The 13949-nt window shown below is 45.2% G+C and overlaps 1 protein-coding gene across 2 annotated transcripts in view; it reads right to left on the bottom strand.

Moving 5' to 3' along the window:
• Positions 1-13949, bottom strand: part of ADAMTS12 (ADAM metallopeptidase with thrombospondin type 1 motif 12) — a 175861-nt gene that overhangs the window by 99012 nt on the left and 62900 nt on the right. For both annotated transcript variants that reach the window (XM_016224373.2, XM_087815315.1), the window contains exon 3: positions 11784-11916. In XM_016224373.2, coding sequence (XP_016079859.2) covers positions 11784-11916 — 133 coding nt within the window. The remainder of the gene's footprint in view (positions 1-11783; positions 11917-13949) is intronic.

Here is a 13949-nt window from a genome sequence, read left to right as displayed (position 1 = left end):
GCAGGATACCTCTGTCCCCGGAGACTGTGCTTTGATCTTTTGTTACTCAGGCCTAAAGTAGGGACCTCTGCAACCAGTACGCCTCTGCTCCCCTTGTCCCCAATGCTCACAATCTGCTTTCGAAGGGGACTGTTCCCCAGAGATAGCCATGTAGATAGAAAGAGCCTTTGATTCTCTTAACCTGACACTGCTCCTGCGTGTTCCCAGGAGAAATGAGAGCGAAGGGGAGCTGACGCCTGACAGAGCAGACAAGAAAAAGGCTGTGCTCTCATCTCCCCGTGAGGGCAGCGCCCTGAGCGCTGGCGACGACAGGGCTTAGTCGCAGATGCTGTGCCAATCGACCTGCACAGCAGACCTGCGTGGACGGCCGCCCCAGCACACAGCAGACCTGCATGGACGGCCACCCATCTCCAGTGCACCCACACAAGCACCATGGGAACTTCGCTGCCTCAGTTTCCACATCTTGGTGCTGAATTGGCCAACGAAGGGGAGACAGTGCTCAGAACCTCAGTGCTCTCACTGATCACACTGGGAGAAGCGCTAAAGGGCCAAGGTTTGGTGTCCCTGAGGAGCTGGTGAGAAGGGCCTATGCCCAACTCAGGGCTCTCTGAGGGGATGGAGGGGTGGAGGGGCGGAGAGGCACTTCATAGAAACAGAGCCCTGGGCCCCTTTCTGTGTAAATGCAGCAGTGACTCCCTCAGAAATGCAGCCAGTAATGGCCAGCTGCTGGCAGGGTTGATGAGGGCACTATTATTAGCACAATTCTCAGCAAGGGGAAGCCTTTCTTCTGAAGGGCCTGGGCTCCCCCTTCTCAGTTAAATTAAACAAAGGACTCCTCTGTCGACTGAGAGAATACACTGGGCTTTCAACATGGTATATTTAACAGAATGGAAAGGACTTACATAAAATCCTGAGTCACAGCAGCGGGGCAAGCTGCCTTTGTCTCCTGGAGCCAACAGTGCGCAATCGGTGTGTTTAAAGACACACATACATGCCCAATAAACACACACACCACACAAACACACTTTCTACCTATAAAAACACACATAGACACACACAAACACACATCCATACACATTAACACACACACACACACACACACACACACGCACACCACTTGGGCTGAATTTAGCTAAAACCTGAGGTCCTGAACTTTAGAAGAATAGCCCCACTGTATTTGACATCATTCAAATATACGTGGAGTCTTTTTAACTAAGCACCACATTTCAAGAGAAACGTGTGTGTATCAGAGAGAGAGACAGAGAGAGAGAGAGACACACACACACACACACACACGACGTGCCCTATGCCTGCATAGTTGGCCTTCTAACCTTGCTACAACATTGTACTCTCACCTCTCTCCCTTCCCAGAAATTAGGGCTCTTGGGTCCAAACTCAGCTGTTGGACAGCCACCTCTTTCCTTCGATGCTCCGACTCACGATGACAGACTAGACACACCCACCAACTCATGACCTGAAGTTCTGCTGCCTCAGCTTGCGGGGCCCCAGGAACGCGGGCCCAGGGGCCCTCTGCGCCAGCGGCCTGTGCTCCTGCTTTGGGTGCTGCAGCTTGGGGTGGGGCCAGGGTGTGGGGGAAGCAGGAGGCAGGAGGTCCGAAGGAGGAAGCACTTGGCAGCCAGGCCTGGGGATCTTGGAGAATCGGGTCAGGACCTTCACCTTCTCAGTGTGAGCGTGGCACAAGTGTGTACAAACCCACTTGACAGGATTTCAACCACACGATGTCTGTGGAGAATGTCAGCACGGCTCTGTTCCTAGATGCTGCAGAATAAACACAGAACCAGGCTCTCAACATATGAGAGCTCAAAAAAATCCATCATGGTCCTCCAAGCCCTTCATCTTACTGATGAGGAAACGGACACATGTATGAAATGTGTCCAAGTGAGAGGATGACGGAGGCGGCGTAGAGCATGGTTCCCTCGACCCCCAGTCTGTTTCTCTCTAAACTCCGAAAAAAGAAAAAGGTAAAACTCATCCACTTATATAGGCGCCAAACTAAAAATCATGATTAATAATAACTGCTCTTCACCTATGGTTAATTATCCAGCAATCTCAGGCACATCATGAATATGTGTCGGATTCATTTTAATTATTTGGAAGCAAAGCAACTCTAAAGCCAGGGCCAGCTACATAATCTACTGAGTGCAGTGCAAAATGAAAATACAGGGCCCGGGCCAGCGGCAGGGGAGTCAATTTTTCCTTCCCATGCCCCCCATCCCAACCCAGAAGAGATGGTCAACCCCAAGGAATTGTAAACACTACCCAGGATATGTCCAGGACCTGATGGGAAGTGGAGGAGCACGCCTCCACTTGATGCCTGCCAACTACTGCTGTGCCTCACCCCAAGCCCCTAGGATACCACCCAATCCTGAATGTCCTCATGTGTGCGCCTGCTGGAGGTGAGGGGCAACCACAGAACACAGGCCTCCCCCATTGGTGTGACCTTGTCACTGCCCCAGACGGTCCCAGTGGAAAGTGGGAGGTCAGCTGGGACCAGGACACCAAGAGGCCAGGGAGAAAGTGGCTGAGGACCCACTGTGGGAAGGCAGGAAGGTGGCAAGAGGCAAGAATATGTAAGAGCTGAGGCTCCAGGCCCTAGCATGTGCTCCAACCCTGACCAGCCTTCACTTATGAAGCATAAATTCAAAGATGAAATCATTAAGAATTTTGAGGCGGCTACTGCACAGCACAAAGCCCCAAGCACGGAACTCCTCTGGGTGAGAGCTGTGTGATGCACCTGGTCACACACCACACAGCCAGCCCTGACTAAACTTTGCTGTGCATGCACTTTTCTGTTGCTCATGGGGCGTAAGTCATGCCCGGAGCTAGAAAGAACTAGAGAACACTGCGCAGGTGAGCTAATAGATGGCCCCAGCGTTCATCTGCTAGGGCCACCGTGACAAAGTCCCATAGTCTGGGTGGCTTAGACAACAGAAACTTATTTCCTCTCAATTCTGGAGGCTAGAAGTCCGAGATCCAAATGTCTGCAGGTCCCTCCTTGGCCTGTAGGTAACCATCTTCTCCTTGTGTCACTACATGGTCTCTCCTCTGTACAGGTCTGTGTCCAAATCTCATCTTCTAGAGACACCAGTCATATTGGATTAGGGCTCACCCCGATTACCTCATTTTAATTTAATTACCTCTTTAAAGATCCTATCCATAAGGACAGTCACATTCTGAGCTACAGAGGGTTAGGACTTCAACATATGAATTTGGGGGGGACACAACTCAATCCACCACAGGCACCGTTCTTTGAAGGCTGCATATTCTGTAGAAGTGACCTCAGGAAAAATGGCTCCCTAAGAGTCTATACCAGTCTATACTTATCCTAGGGAGGCCTTCTCTGACCTTCCTCATCACATCAACTTCCCTTGCTATACACTCCTACAGCATTTGTCACAACACCCATGAATACTTTCAAAATAATTTTTCTTTAAATTCTCTTCCCACTAGATTGTAAGACCATGACGGCAAGGACCAACTTGGCACATTCAGAGCTGTGTCCCTTAGTGTCTGGCCCACAGAAAACGCCAAATTAATATTTCCTTCAGGAAGGAAGGTCAATCAATGACACACAAACCAATGTGAACAAAATTTTGAAACCTTCGAAATCTTTGGCTTATTGGCCCAGAAAGTCCCCTGGGGATCTGCTTCTCTGCCTTTGGAGGAAAGGATTTAGAGCATAAAGTGCACTGATAATTTGCTCAAATATTTGATTTCAAAATAACAAGTAAACTTCCTTCCCCATAAAGAAACAATCTTATGGTATTTATGAGACTTCCAGCTGCTGCACAGAAGTGGGACTGTGTGGGGGTGGAATGTCTGACTTCCCTACAGGGGCATTAACCCAGCTGTGGGACACACACAGCGCTAACATGAACTGCTGCCCCAGGCCCACATCTGCCGTGCCTCGGAGACACAGAGGACTCGGGAACGTTCAGCTCCTAGCCCAGGTAAGATAGGGTCCACTCAACCTGCAGGACCCTGCCGCAAATGCACATCACCCACTCGTTCGGTGGACAAACATTTACCAAACCACCAAGTATGCATCAGACACTGGGCTTGATTCTTAGGACACGAAGATGAGTCCATGGCTGGGAAAGAATACAAGCTCAACAGGGAAGCTGTCATTCATTCACCTAGCCACTCATTCATCCAACACTTACCAGGTGCTCCCTGTGGCAGGCCCTGCCCTAGGCGGTGGGGGTGCAGCAGAGGACAAAAGTGAGGAAGTGTCTGCCTCCAGGAAGCTGACATTCCAGTTGGGGCAGGAGAGATAATAAACCAATCAACAAATTAATAGATAAAATCGCATCAGATGCTGAGAGTGCTGTGGGGAAAAAACGCAGGAACATGGTTTACAAAGTGACAGAGGGGCCGCTGTCCTAGATCATGGTCAAGGAAGGCTTCTCGATTGAGTGATTTTGAGCAGAGCCCTGGATAGTGTGAGGAATGAACCAGGAAGAAACCTGGAGGAGAATATTCCAGGCAGAGGGAACAGTGAGTACAAGGCCCTGAGGGGAGTCACATCAGGGGACAGAGGCAGGGGAAGCAGGAGAAAGTGGTAGGAGGGAAGGGAGGGGGCAGCTAAGGGCCACGTCGAAATGCAGAGTGAGCCTGGGAAAGGGACACATCAGCCCTCCGAGGGCAGTCCGTGTAGAGGAGGGGGACCTCACAGGAGACAGCATTTGAAACGAGACCAAAAGGATGCCAGCGGCCTGGCCGAGAACCTGTCTCCCACCCCCACAGGAAGCTGAAGACCACGTGTGCGTGGGCTCAGACGCCGGCGTCTCTGGCTGTGCTCACCCTCCACTGCGCCTGCTCTTCTACACCTCACCTAGAGGGCACACCTGCTCCTTGCCACCTGATGGCCGTCCCAGGCCTCCGTCTCTACACTCCTGCCCGGGCTGATGTTACGTTCACCACCGCATCCCCATTTGCCAGCACAGCGCCTGGCACAGGTGAGAGCTTGCTGAGTAAATGAATGTCACTTGCTTTTTCTTATCCTCCATCCATCCACCCATCCATCCGCCCGTCCATCCATCCATCCATCCACCCACCCACCCACCCACCCACTTCTTATTTCCAAAAGAAGAATGTGCAGTAGTCATTTTCAGGTGTAACCTCAGCCGCAAGTCCCAAGCACTGCCCCACCTGTCTCTTGTATGGCCTCCTCAACAGCAAGGCATCACAGTGTCCACTACATTTCTTCAGGAGAGTGTGGGTATTCTCATGGGTTAAACTGGCTCCATGTAGGTAAAATTTAAGTATCTATAGACCATATAGGTAAAATATTAGTATATATAGTAGCTACCAAACAATAACCAATAAGCCACCACATGCATGAGAGATAGTAAGTCCAGCACTTATAAACTCAACATTTTTGAGTTCCTACCCTGGCCAGGAGCTCTGCCAGTCCTTGGAGACACACCTGTAAATAAGCAGACATGACTCTTGTCCTTGTTAAGCTTTCTGCCCAGAGAAGGACACAGACAGATATTCATAATAAAGCCTGTGGCAGGGGAAGTAGCTGGTGTTAGAAGTCATGGGAGAGGCATCTAATGCAGACCGAGGGGCAGCCGCGAAGGTTTTCTAAAGGAAGCCACGCCACAGTCCCACAAAGTGAGTCAGTAAAGCACCTGGAAGAACGAGCTTCAGGCGGAAGGAGCCTAGGTGCGAGGGCTGGAGGGAATGAACATTTCCTCTGAGGGGTCACAACTCGCTCAGGGTGGCACAGGCCGTGTATTTGGAGAGATAAGAGATAAGGCTAGAGAAACGGGCAGGAGTCACACAGAGAAGGCGCTCCTGAAGCTCATTAAACACCCAGGGCTTCCTCCTCGGGGCACGCCGACAGGCTAGGGCACGGGAAAGATATGATCCGATTTGTGCTCTAGAAATAGTTCTCCGACTTCTGACGGGAGAGGTCAAGGGAAGGGAGACCAGTGGGAGGGTTTTGCAATAATCCAAGTGAAAGGTTATAAGGCTGAAGCGCAGCAGTGCACTGGGAAAGGCACATGATTTAGAGAATCAGAAGGGAGAAGCGACAGGCCTTGGTAATGTGGGTCATGGCAGGCATGGATTAAAGAAGAAAACCCACCCCGGGGGGTTTGCTTGCCATATAGAGCTTTGAAGCTAGAGGTTGAATTATTTGGTTTTTTAGGGCCAATATCACTGTCCTGTTAGGGTTATTGGTGGCTCCAAGGATGAGCAGACAGGGCATGAAGGAAAGATAAGATAGCTATCTCAGGTCTCTTCGGGCAGCAGGAGGAAGCCAGAGGGTTGGTCAGAACAGGATAAACCAGCCCTGGCCAGGCAGCTCAGTTGGTTAGAGCATTGTCTCGACACACCAAGGTTGTGAGTTTGATCCCCATCAAGACACTTGCAAGAAACAACCTATGAATGTATAAATAAGTAGGACAACAAGTCAAAGATTCTCTCTCAAAATCAATCAGTAAAATTTTTTTAAAGAAGTATAGGGTAAGCATCTTTCTTTCTCCACCCCCCAGGCACATGGAAGCACAGGAATGACCCAGGGCAAAGCTAGGAGCTGCTACTCATCAAGATACCTTGTCAATTTCCCTAAAGAGTTATGGGAAGTATAGCAGATCTTACATAACTGAGATATCAGACCGTATGACTTCAGGTTGATCCAAATCTCCTTCCCAGCTCAGCATGGCCTCCAAACTCTACCTGCACGTCAGTGCAGTCCTGGCCACTGACAGGCTGGGCTCAGCACAGAGCATCCTGGAGGAGGTAAACCGAGCAGGTGCCATGCCTCCCAGGGAAACTGTTTCCTGTTGGGGATGGAAACCTATGCACCTAAAATGATCAAGGAACAAAGGCAAGGACCGTCAAATGCTGAGGAAATGCACACAAAGGAGTTACTGGGGCGAGGTCAGGTGAAAGAATAAAGGCTTCTGACTGGATAAATGAGTAGCTCTGAGCAACTGTGCTGAGGCACCTGGTGCTTGAATTCCTATAATCTTGGTCTTGGATTTTACTAAGCAAACATTACTATTCTATCTTTCTATATATTCACACATTAAATGGTTCCCCAAATTCTCTCCAACAGTTTTCTGATCCCTCTCACTGGTAAAAGTTTGAAGCACTTTACCCACCTTTCCACCAGTTCTGAAAGCAAGTAATCAAAAACCATATGTCACCCCAATAAAAGTTAAAAGTACAGAACACCAATTAAAATGTTAACTACCTCAGAGCAAAGCAAAGCATGGATCATTGTGGAGTGGCTACAACCATAAGGCAATTAAGGCAATCAAGAAATTCAAGAGAAGTCTCAGGCAGGTTGTACCAAGGAAGTCTGCTGTTAACCAAATAAACCTAATAGTGCATTTTAGACTCAATATGGAGTATGGTGGTCATTTCGAATTTTCAACTAATTGGATTGCCATGAAATCAGAACAAACCTACAAACAATCCCCTCACACTGTGTCAGATTAATGGTCTGATATGCTAATTAAGTCGAATGAGCTATTGTTAATGTTATTATAGTATTTAACATTTGTTAACATTTAATAGTCTGTGCATGCTATTTAAAAGGCAACTCAAAAATTTCCAAATGACTTACATAAGAAACCCACTCAAGTCTGATTATTTGCAATATAGTGGACTTGATATTCTGAAAAGCTCTCCCCATATAAAGCCCCTACCAATGTTTAAAGCATAAAAGGGGAGAGGACTGTTCAGAGGCCAGATATAGAAAATGAAAAATAAGTTCAGAATTCAGAGAGAAAATTGAAAGATGCAGTGTGATGATGATCTTTTTTTATGTATCAGCTTGGCTAGGCTGCAGTCCCGTTATCCAAACACCAATCTGGGTGTTGCTGTGAAGATATTTTGTAGGTGTAATTAAAGTTCATAATCAGTTGACCTTAGGTAAAGATCACTGTTGATCATCGGGGAGGCCTGACTCAATCAGTTGAAAGACCTTTAAGAGCAGAGCTGAGGCTTCCAGAAGAAGAAATTCTGCCTGGGGGACAGCTGCTTCTGCCCAGGCCTGAGTTGCAGCCTGTGTTTCCTGAAGGGCCCTCATGGGTTTTGGATTTGCCTAGCCAGCCCCGACTATCATGTCAACCCATTTCTTGCAATAAATGTTTTAATATACATTTCTTACTGGTCTGCTTCTCTGGCTAAATACCGATTGATGTCTGGAGCTAGCTGCTGGTCTGAGGCAACTGCTGCTCCCTCCTTTTGCTCTGGAGAAAAGAGGCAAGTTCAGGATCCACATAGGTGAAAAGTCAAATTAGGCACTAACTGAAAAAGTGAACCAGAAAACAAAGAAACAAGCCAGCAAACCTGAACTTGGCTCTCTGGGCTTCATAACTCTCGGTACAGGCGAGAAAACAATTCATGGAGAATCTATAGCCACAAGCCACATATTAGGAACCCAATTTCACAATGGGATACAAGTAGCTTCAACATTAAGCATACAGGAATCCACTTCATATCTACCAGACTGGCAAAGTTTAAAGTGAGAATACCAAGCAGTGGGCAGGGTATGGAACAGTGGAAACTCTCACTTGCTGCTTTGGACCCTCAACTCTGGAAAGCCATTTTGCATCATCTGGTAAAGGCATAGATGTATATATCCTATGCAACATTGATTTCAATCTACTACTATGTATATATCCTTGAGACCCTGATGAACCTGTTCAAAACATGTACAAAAGTGGTCTTTGCAACATAATGAATGTACAATAGCCCCAAACTGCAAGCAATTCAGATCCACTCATAGGAGAGTGGATAAAGAGTCACATAATAGAGAACGACAGCAAATAAAATGAACAAATTATAGCTACATGTCCTGGCACGAACATAATGTATAGTAACACAAAGTAAAAAAATAAAAATAAAAATCTAATCCATGCATTAAGATTCCATTTCTCTTCGCTGTCTTACTGTACATTATAAAGGTAAAGCCAGGACTGGATCCCTACTTATCCATGTCCTGTATCCAGGCTGACAGCTCTTCAGACTAAAACTATATCCTATTCACAGCCGTACCTGCAGAACTAGGAGAGTACCAGGCACACGGAAGATACCCAATAGATAGAGAATGAATGAATACATTTTGAACACAGAAATGCATGCCAGGAACCTGACCCTGTGTTTTTAGCCTAGAGTCCTGATGCATGAAACCCTAAATTCTGACCTCACCTGCCTGGACCCTTTCTGCCTTAGCCGATCCTGCTGCTGCTGTCACCTGACCTACCTGACTAGCGTTGCCTCCCCTTCCCCAGCCTCCTAAAACCGAGGTTCCCTCAGACACTTCCACCTAAAAGCCACTCAAGTCCCAGTGTGACACATTCTTGCCAAAAAACCTAAGAGAGAGGAGCTTATCATTGTCAATTAAATGAAGTTTTGAGATTTGCTTTAGATTTATTTCAGGCAAGCTGTATTTTCCCACCATTTAACATAGAGTCCAGAAAGTTGGAGAAAACAAGAACTTTGGCAAGGCTTGGCAAACATGAGGCTCAGAAAAGCAAACAGAACTAGCACACAGGTTAAGAAATTTTAGTTCAAACGGATCAAATCAATAACAAAACAGCATCACAATAAACCCCTGAGGTGGGGGGAGAACTTCAATACACTGGGCTATGTTGATAAAGGACTTATTGCGGGATTCCTGGGCACCTTGCTAGGTGGAAAATAAATATAACTGAGGGGACATATTTTAGGGGAAAGCAATGATACATTCCTCTTCTGAAGTACTAGAATACTTTTAAAATACATCTTTTTTCAACACCAAGGGTGTTCCTGCTTTGAACTTTACAAAGACGGAATGCTTTGCACAATGTGATCTTTTCTTGATATAATCACAGTAATTTAATCTCACAACACCAACTAACCTAAGAACGAAGAATATCTTAATGCTGGCTAATGACACGGCTACTGTCAGCTCATGTCATTATCTCTGCAGGGTATCGTGGTTTAAGAACATTGCAATTACCTTGTTCAGCCGGATCACGTTCATTTCAATTTACCAAGTTTTTAAAATTCCGAATGTCAAATACACCTTAAGAATATTCACAGCATGTTAGGTTATTCTTGAATTTCTTGCTATCACTTAAGCACTGAATCCCGCTTATCGTTTTAGGAAGGGAGATGGTCACCAACAACTGATAATCAGATGAAAGACCATAAGAACAGAGTTGGGGCTTCCTCGGCATCTAGCAAACACACTTTTCCTTTTTCTTTCTATCGTTGTTACATATACTAGAGACTGCCACTGTCTAGGTTCATCTACTTGGCTACTCATCACTCTCAGTTTCATTTCAAAGATTTACTAGTTTCTACTCTGCACTTAACACTATGTTATATACTGTTTGGAGAGAGAGTTCCTACTCTAATGGGGCTTTCAAGATAGCTGATAAAATAAGATTTATATTCAAGGAAGAGTGAAAGAATAATGTAAAGCCCGAAGGAATGTAAAGCCCGAGGTATAATAGAACCTTCACTTCTGGAGAGTTATCCAGGGGATTGGACTGGTGGCAAACTAAGTCCTAAAATTCCCATTGAGGCTAAGTTATCTGGATTGGTAGCTTTATCGATCAAATCAACCACACAATACGTCTCTTACCTTCTCTTGGTACTTGCTAGAAGGAGATTTAGACAGGAGATTATCTAATTTCGGACAAAGCTGCAATATCTTACTAAAGAATTTAAGCAGTTGTCCATTTTTGTGTACAGAAAACATCGCAGACTCAGAAGTCTCTTGAAGCTTATATACTCTGCTAAGATTACAGAAGAAACTCCCAGGAAAGTGACCGTCCCTCGGGGTCTGGGTGAAGTCTGTAGAGAAATTACTTGTCCCCTGTTCTTTCAATTTCCTTTCATTTTCGCACTTACAAAATTCACGTTCTTAGTCCCCTTAAACCCTATCAGAATCCACCTTCCCTAATTCCTTCATCATCTACCTATTTTCCCTTTGAAGTCCATGGTTTTCAAATTCTTAAGACATATAAATAATATTATGGGTTACTTTTATTAACTGTCCCCCAGCCCATTATTTTTTAATCTCTGAAGAAAGCATGAACTATACAATATTTAAGAAAATGCCCCAATTTCCAATGGTCCTTTATTGCATAAACTATTATCTCCCACACATTAAAGAGAATGTGGGAGTTGCAAGGAAAAAGCCTGGGTCAGTTTCTCTCTGAAAGCTACCCAAAACTGTTTCACACAAGGCCGAGAGGAGCAGCCCAGGTCATTCCAGGGGCATAGGGGCAGGGAAGCATCCCAGTGACCTACAAACAAAAGGCAACCGAAAGACGTTTAGCTGATTTCATCATCTGGTAATGTGTTGATATTTTTTCAGTTTCTCTTCACCCGTGGTCGGCATCATCAAACACTTAACTCTGCATTTCACATGTAGATCTGACAAGCTCTCTAATAATCTTCCACACTAATGTATCATGACATTGTTGATACTGAAAATCACTTTCTTTAAATTACCTTCCTCTAGGGGGTTCAGAAAAGTGTTGTTTTAAACAAATTCACCACTATGAATATCATATGAGTATCATCAACTAAATGTGGCAAAGATACAGGAACTGCTTTCTCCCTTCCCATTAAGCACATAAAGAGACTTGTAGAGAACTGAAATAACCTATATGAGGGTGCATACTTTTTGGCATTTGAATGGGGAGGAAATGACAGATTTCAATAAGAACAGGTCATGTTGGAATAAAACAATAACAGAACAGAACAAACTCCTCAACCCAGTGAGGAGATTTAAGTAACAATACCCTTTAATCCGCAGGCTGGCTCCTTCCTCTGCCTCCTGTAAACGACGTGTGGGTGGGACTCTCCCTCCGCCTGGGGATGCTTTTTGACAGGCTCAATAAAAAAGTCTCCATGTGGTAGATGGAAAAACCCAGTCTGTAAATATATGCAATAGAAAGTTTTATTTGAATCCATTCTTTATCTATGCAAAGAAAATCAGCAAAGTGAAAATTATACAGATCATGTGATTCCTCAAACTCGTAAGATGGATGCTTTCATAGCTGCCATTTGATCTCACAGAAGAGCTACACATAAGTGATTTAATGAAGGTCTTCATAGTCATAGTTATTAAATGTTTAGGGGTCATGGATCCCTTTGAGACTCTACTGAAAAACGTGCACATATATACACGTATCTAAAGTATAGCATATGATTTTGTAGTTTCATGCATTCCCCCTAAAACCCATAGCTGGGTACCTGTAAATTTTAAATTAAGAGCCAGTGCCTCCTGGCTGCCCTATTGTGGAGTTGGTACCTGAACTCCATGTCCACTGACGGCTTTGTGGAATATTTATTGATCTGGATGTGGACAGCCCAGCTACATGTTCACACAACTGTTTGACTTGATGTGTTTAATGCCATTACGCTCTCAAGAAAACCAAGAATTGTAACATGAAGTCTCTGCTCTGAGACTGGGTGCCCAAGGGTCTACAGTGGAAAGCCCTCTGTCAGTTCTGAGGGAAGAGAGGCCCTCTCATTTCACAGATATGGGGATTTGCGATATGCTGGAGAATGCTGGTCAATGGGGAACTCGTTTTTGGAGGTCAGGTCTAGAAGAGGCATATCCTACAGCTCTCTTTTCTCTTTAGGAAAATGTCTTAGTGCCCATTTGAGATACTTAGAAAACTCCTTTGCTAATAGTCTTTTAGGATGGATTTAAGTCTCAGGATCTCAATTCTGTATCAATGAACAATAGGGCTTGCCCTAGACAACCTGCTTGAGGCATCATATTGAGGTGGTCAGAAATTCACACTCTGGAATTAAAATGGGTTAAAATCCCAGCTCCTCCACTTATTAACTTTATACCCTTGGGCAAATGGCTTGCTCAGTTTCAGGTTTCTCAACTGATAAATAGAGATTAATCAAGGGTTGTTGTGGAAATTAAATGAGTTAATATATGCAAAGCTCTTAGAAAAGGGCCTGGTTCATAGTCTCATCTATCATAGGCTCTTTCCAGATCTCAGATTTTATATCATTTCATTGTACAGTCTCCAGAATCAGTATGGAAGTTCAAAAAATTTCAATTTTGCAAAAATAAACCTGGAAACATTGGGGGATCAGGGGAACTGTGAAAGGCTTCCAAAGTTCAAGACCCTCTCTCCCCCGCCCAAAATCTCAGCAAGCCAGGGCTGCTCTGCTCTGCAGAGGACTCTGAAGACAGCTGAGCAGCCCTCAGTCAGGAGACAAGCGGGGCTCCACAAAAGGAGGCTGCTCTCTACTCAACAACCCTGCAGTTGAGTGTCTTTCAAAATGTTTGCTTCATTGCACCAGTAATATAACCAGATCTTAACATAAATCTCCACAGTTGACTTCCCATTTCGATTACTGACCTTAAAATATCTTTAATAATAAGGAGAACAGAAAAAAGGAACACTTTACTGGCAGTCATAACAATAGCTATGTGACCTTGACTTGGTGGCCCAGCCTGCAAAACAGGGGTAAATCTCTACTACTTCATAGGGCTGTTAGGAGACTCAAGTGAGCTGAAGCTTGTGACAACTGCTTTACAAATGCAGCTTGGTAATGCTTTAGCTACCAACTCTCATAGTGGTTATATCTGACTTCAAATTTGCTCACATTTCTTGGGAGACATTTTTTTTTCTCAGTATCATTCTCCCAGGACAAACTGCTGGGACAGGAAGAACTGACAAGGTCCACATTGCAATAAAATAGCTGGAAACAGACTCGTGCAGTGCTGAGGTTTGGTTTGATTTCCATTCTGAGACTAAGACCAGGAATGCATGGAAGAAGCATGCCTGTTGCTAATGAAGCTCATTTGTTCCATAGAAGCAAAGAAGTCAAGAGGTCCTTAGGGATGGCTGGCCTGGGGTCCCTTTGTGACACTGCTATCATCCTAATACTGATGTCCATGAAGAAGAAAAAAATCACCAACAGGAAGGTTTTATTGG

The sequence above is a fragment of the Miniopterus natalensis genome, chromosome 3 (genome assembly GCF_054644295.1).
Source record: "Miniopterus natalensis isolate mMinNat1 chromosome 3, mMinNat1.hap1, whole genome shotgun sequence".
NCBI classification, from domain to species: domain Eukaryota; kingdom Metazoa; phylum Chordata; class Mammalia; order Chiroptera; family Miniopteridae; genus Miniopterus; species Miniopterus natalensis.
This window is presented reverse-complemented; position numbering and strand designations above follow the sequence as displayed.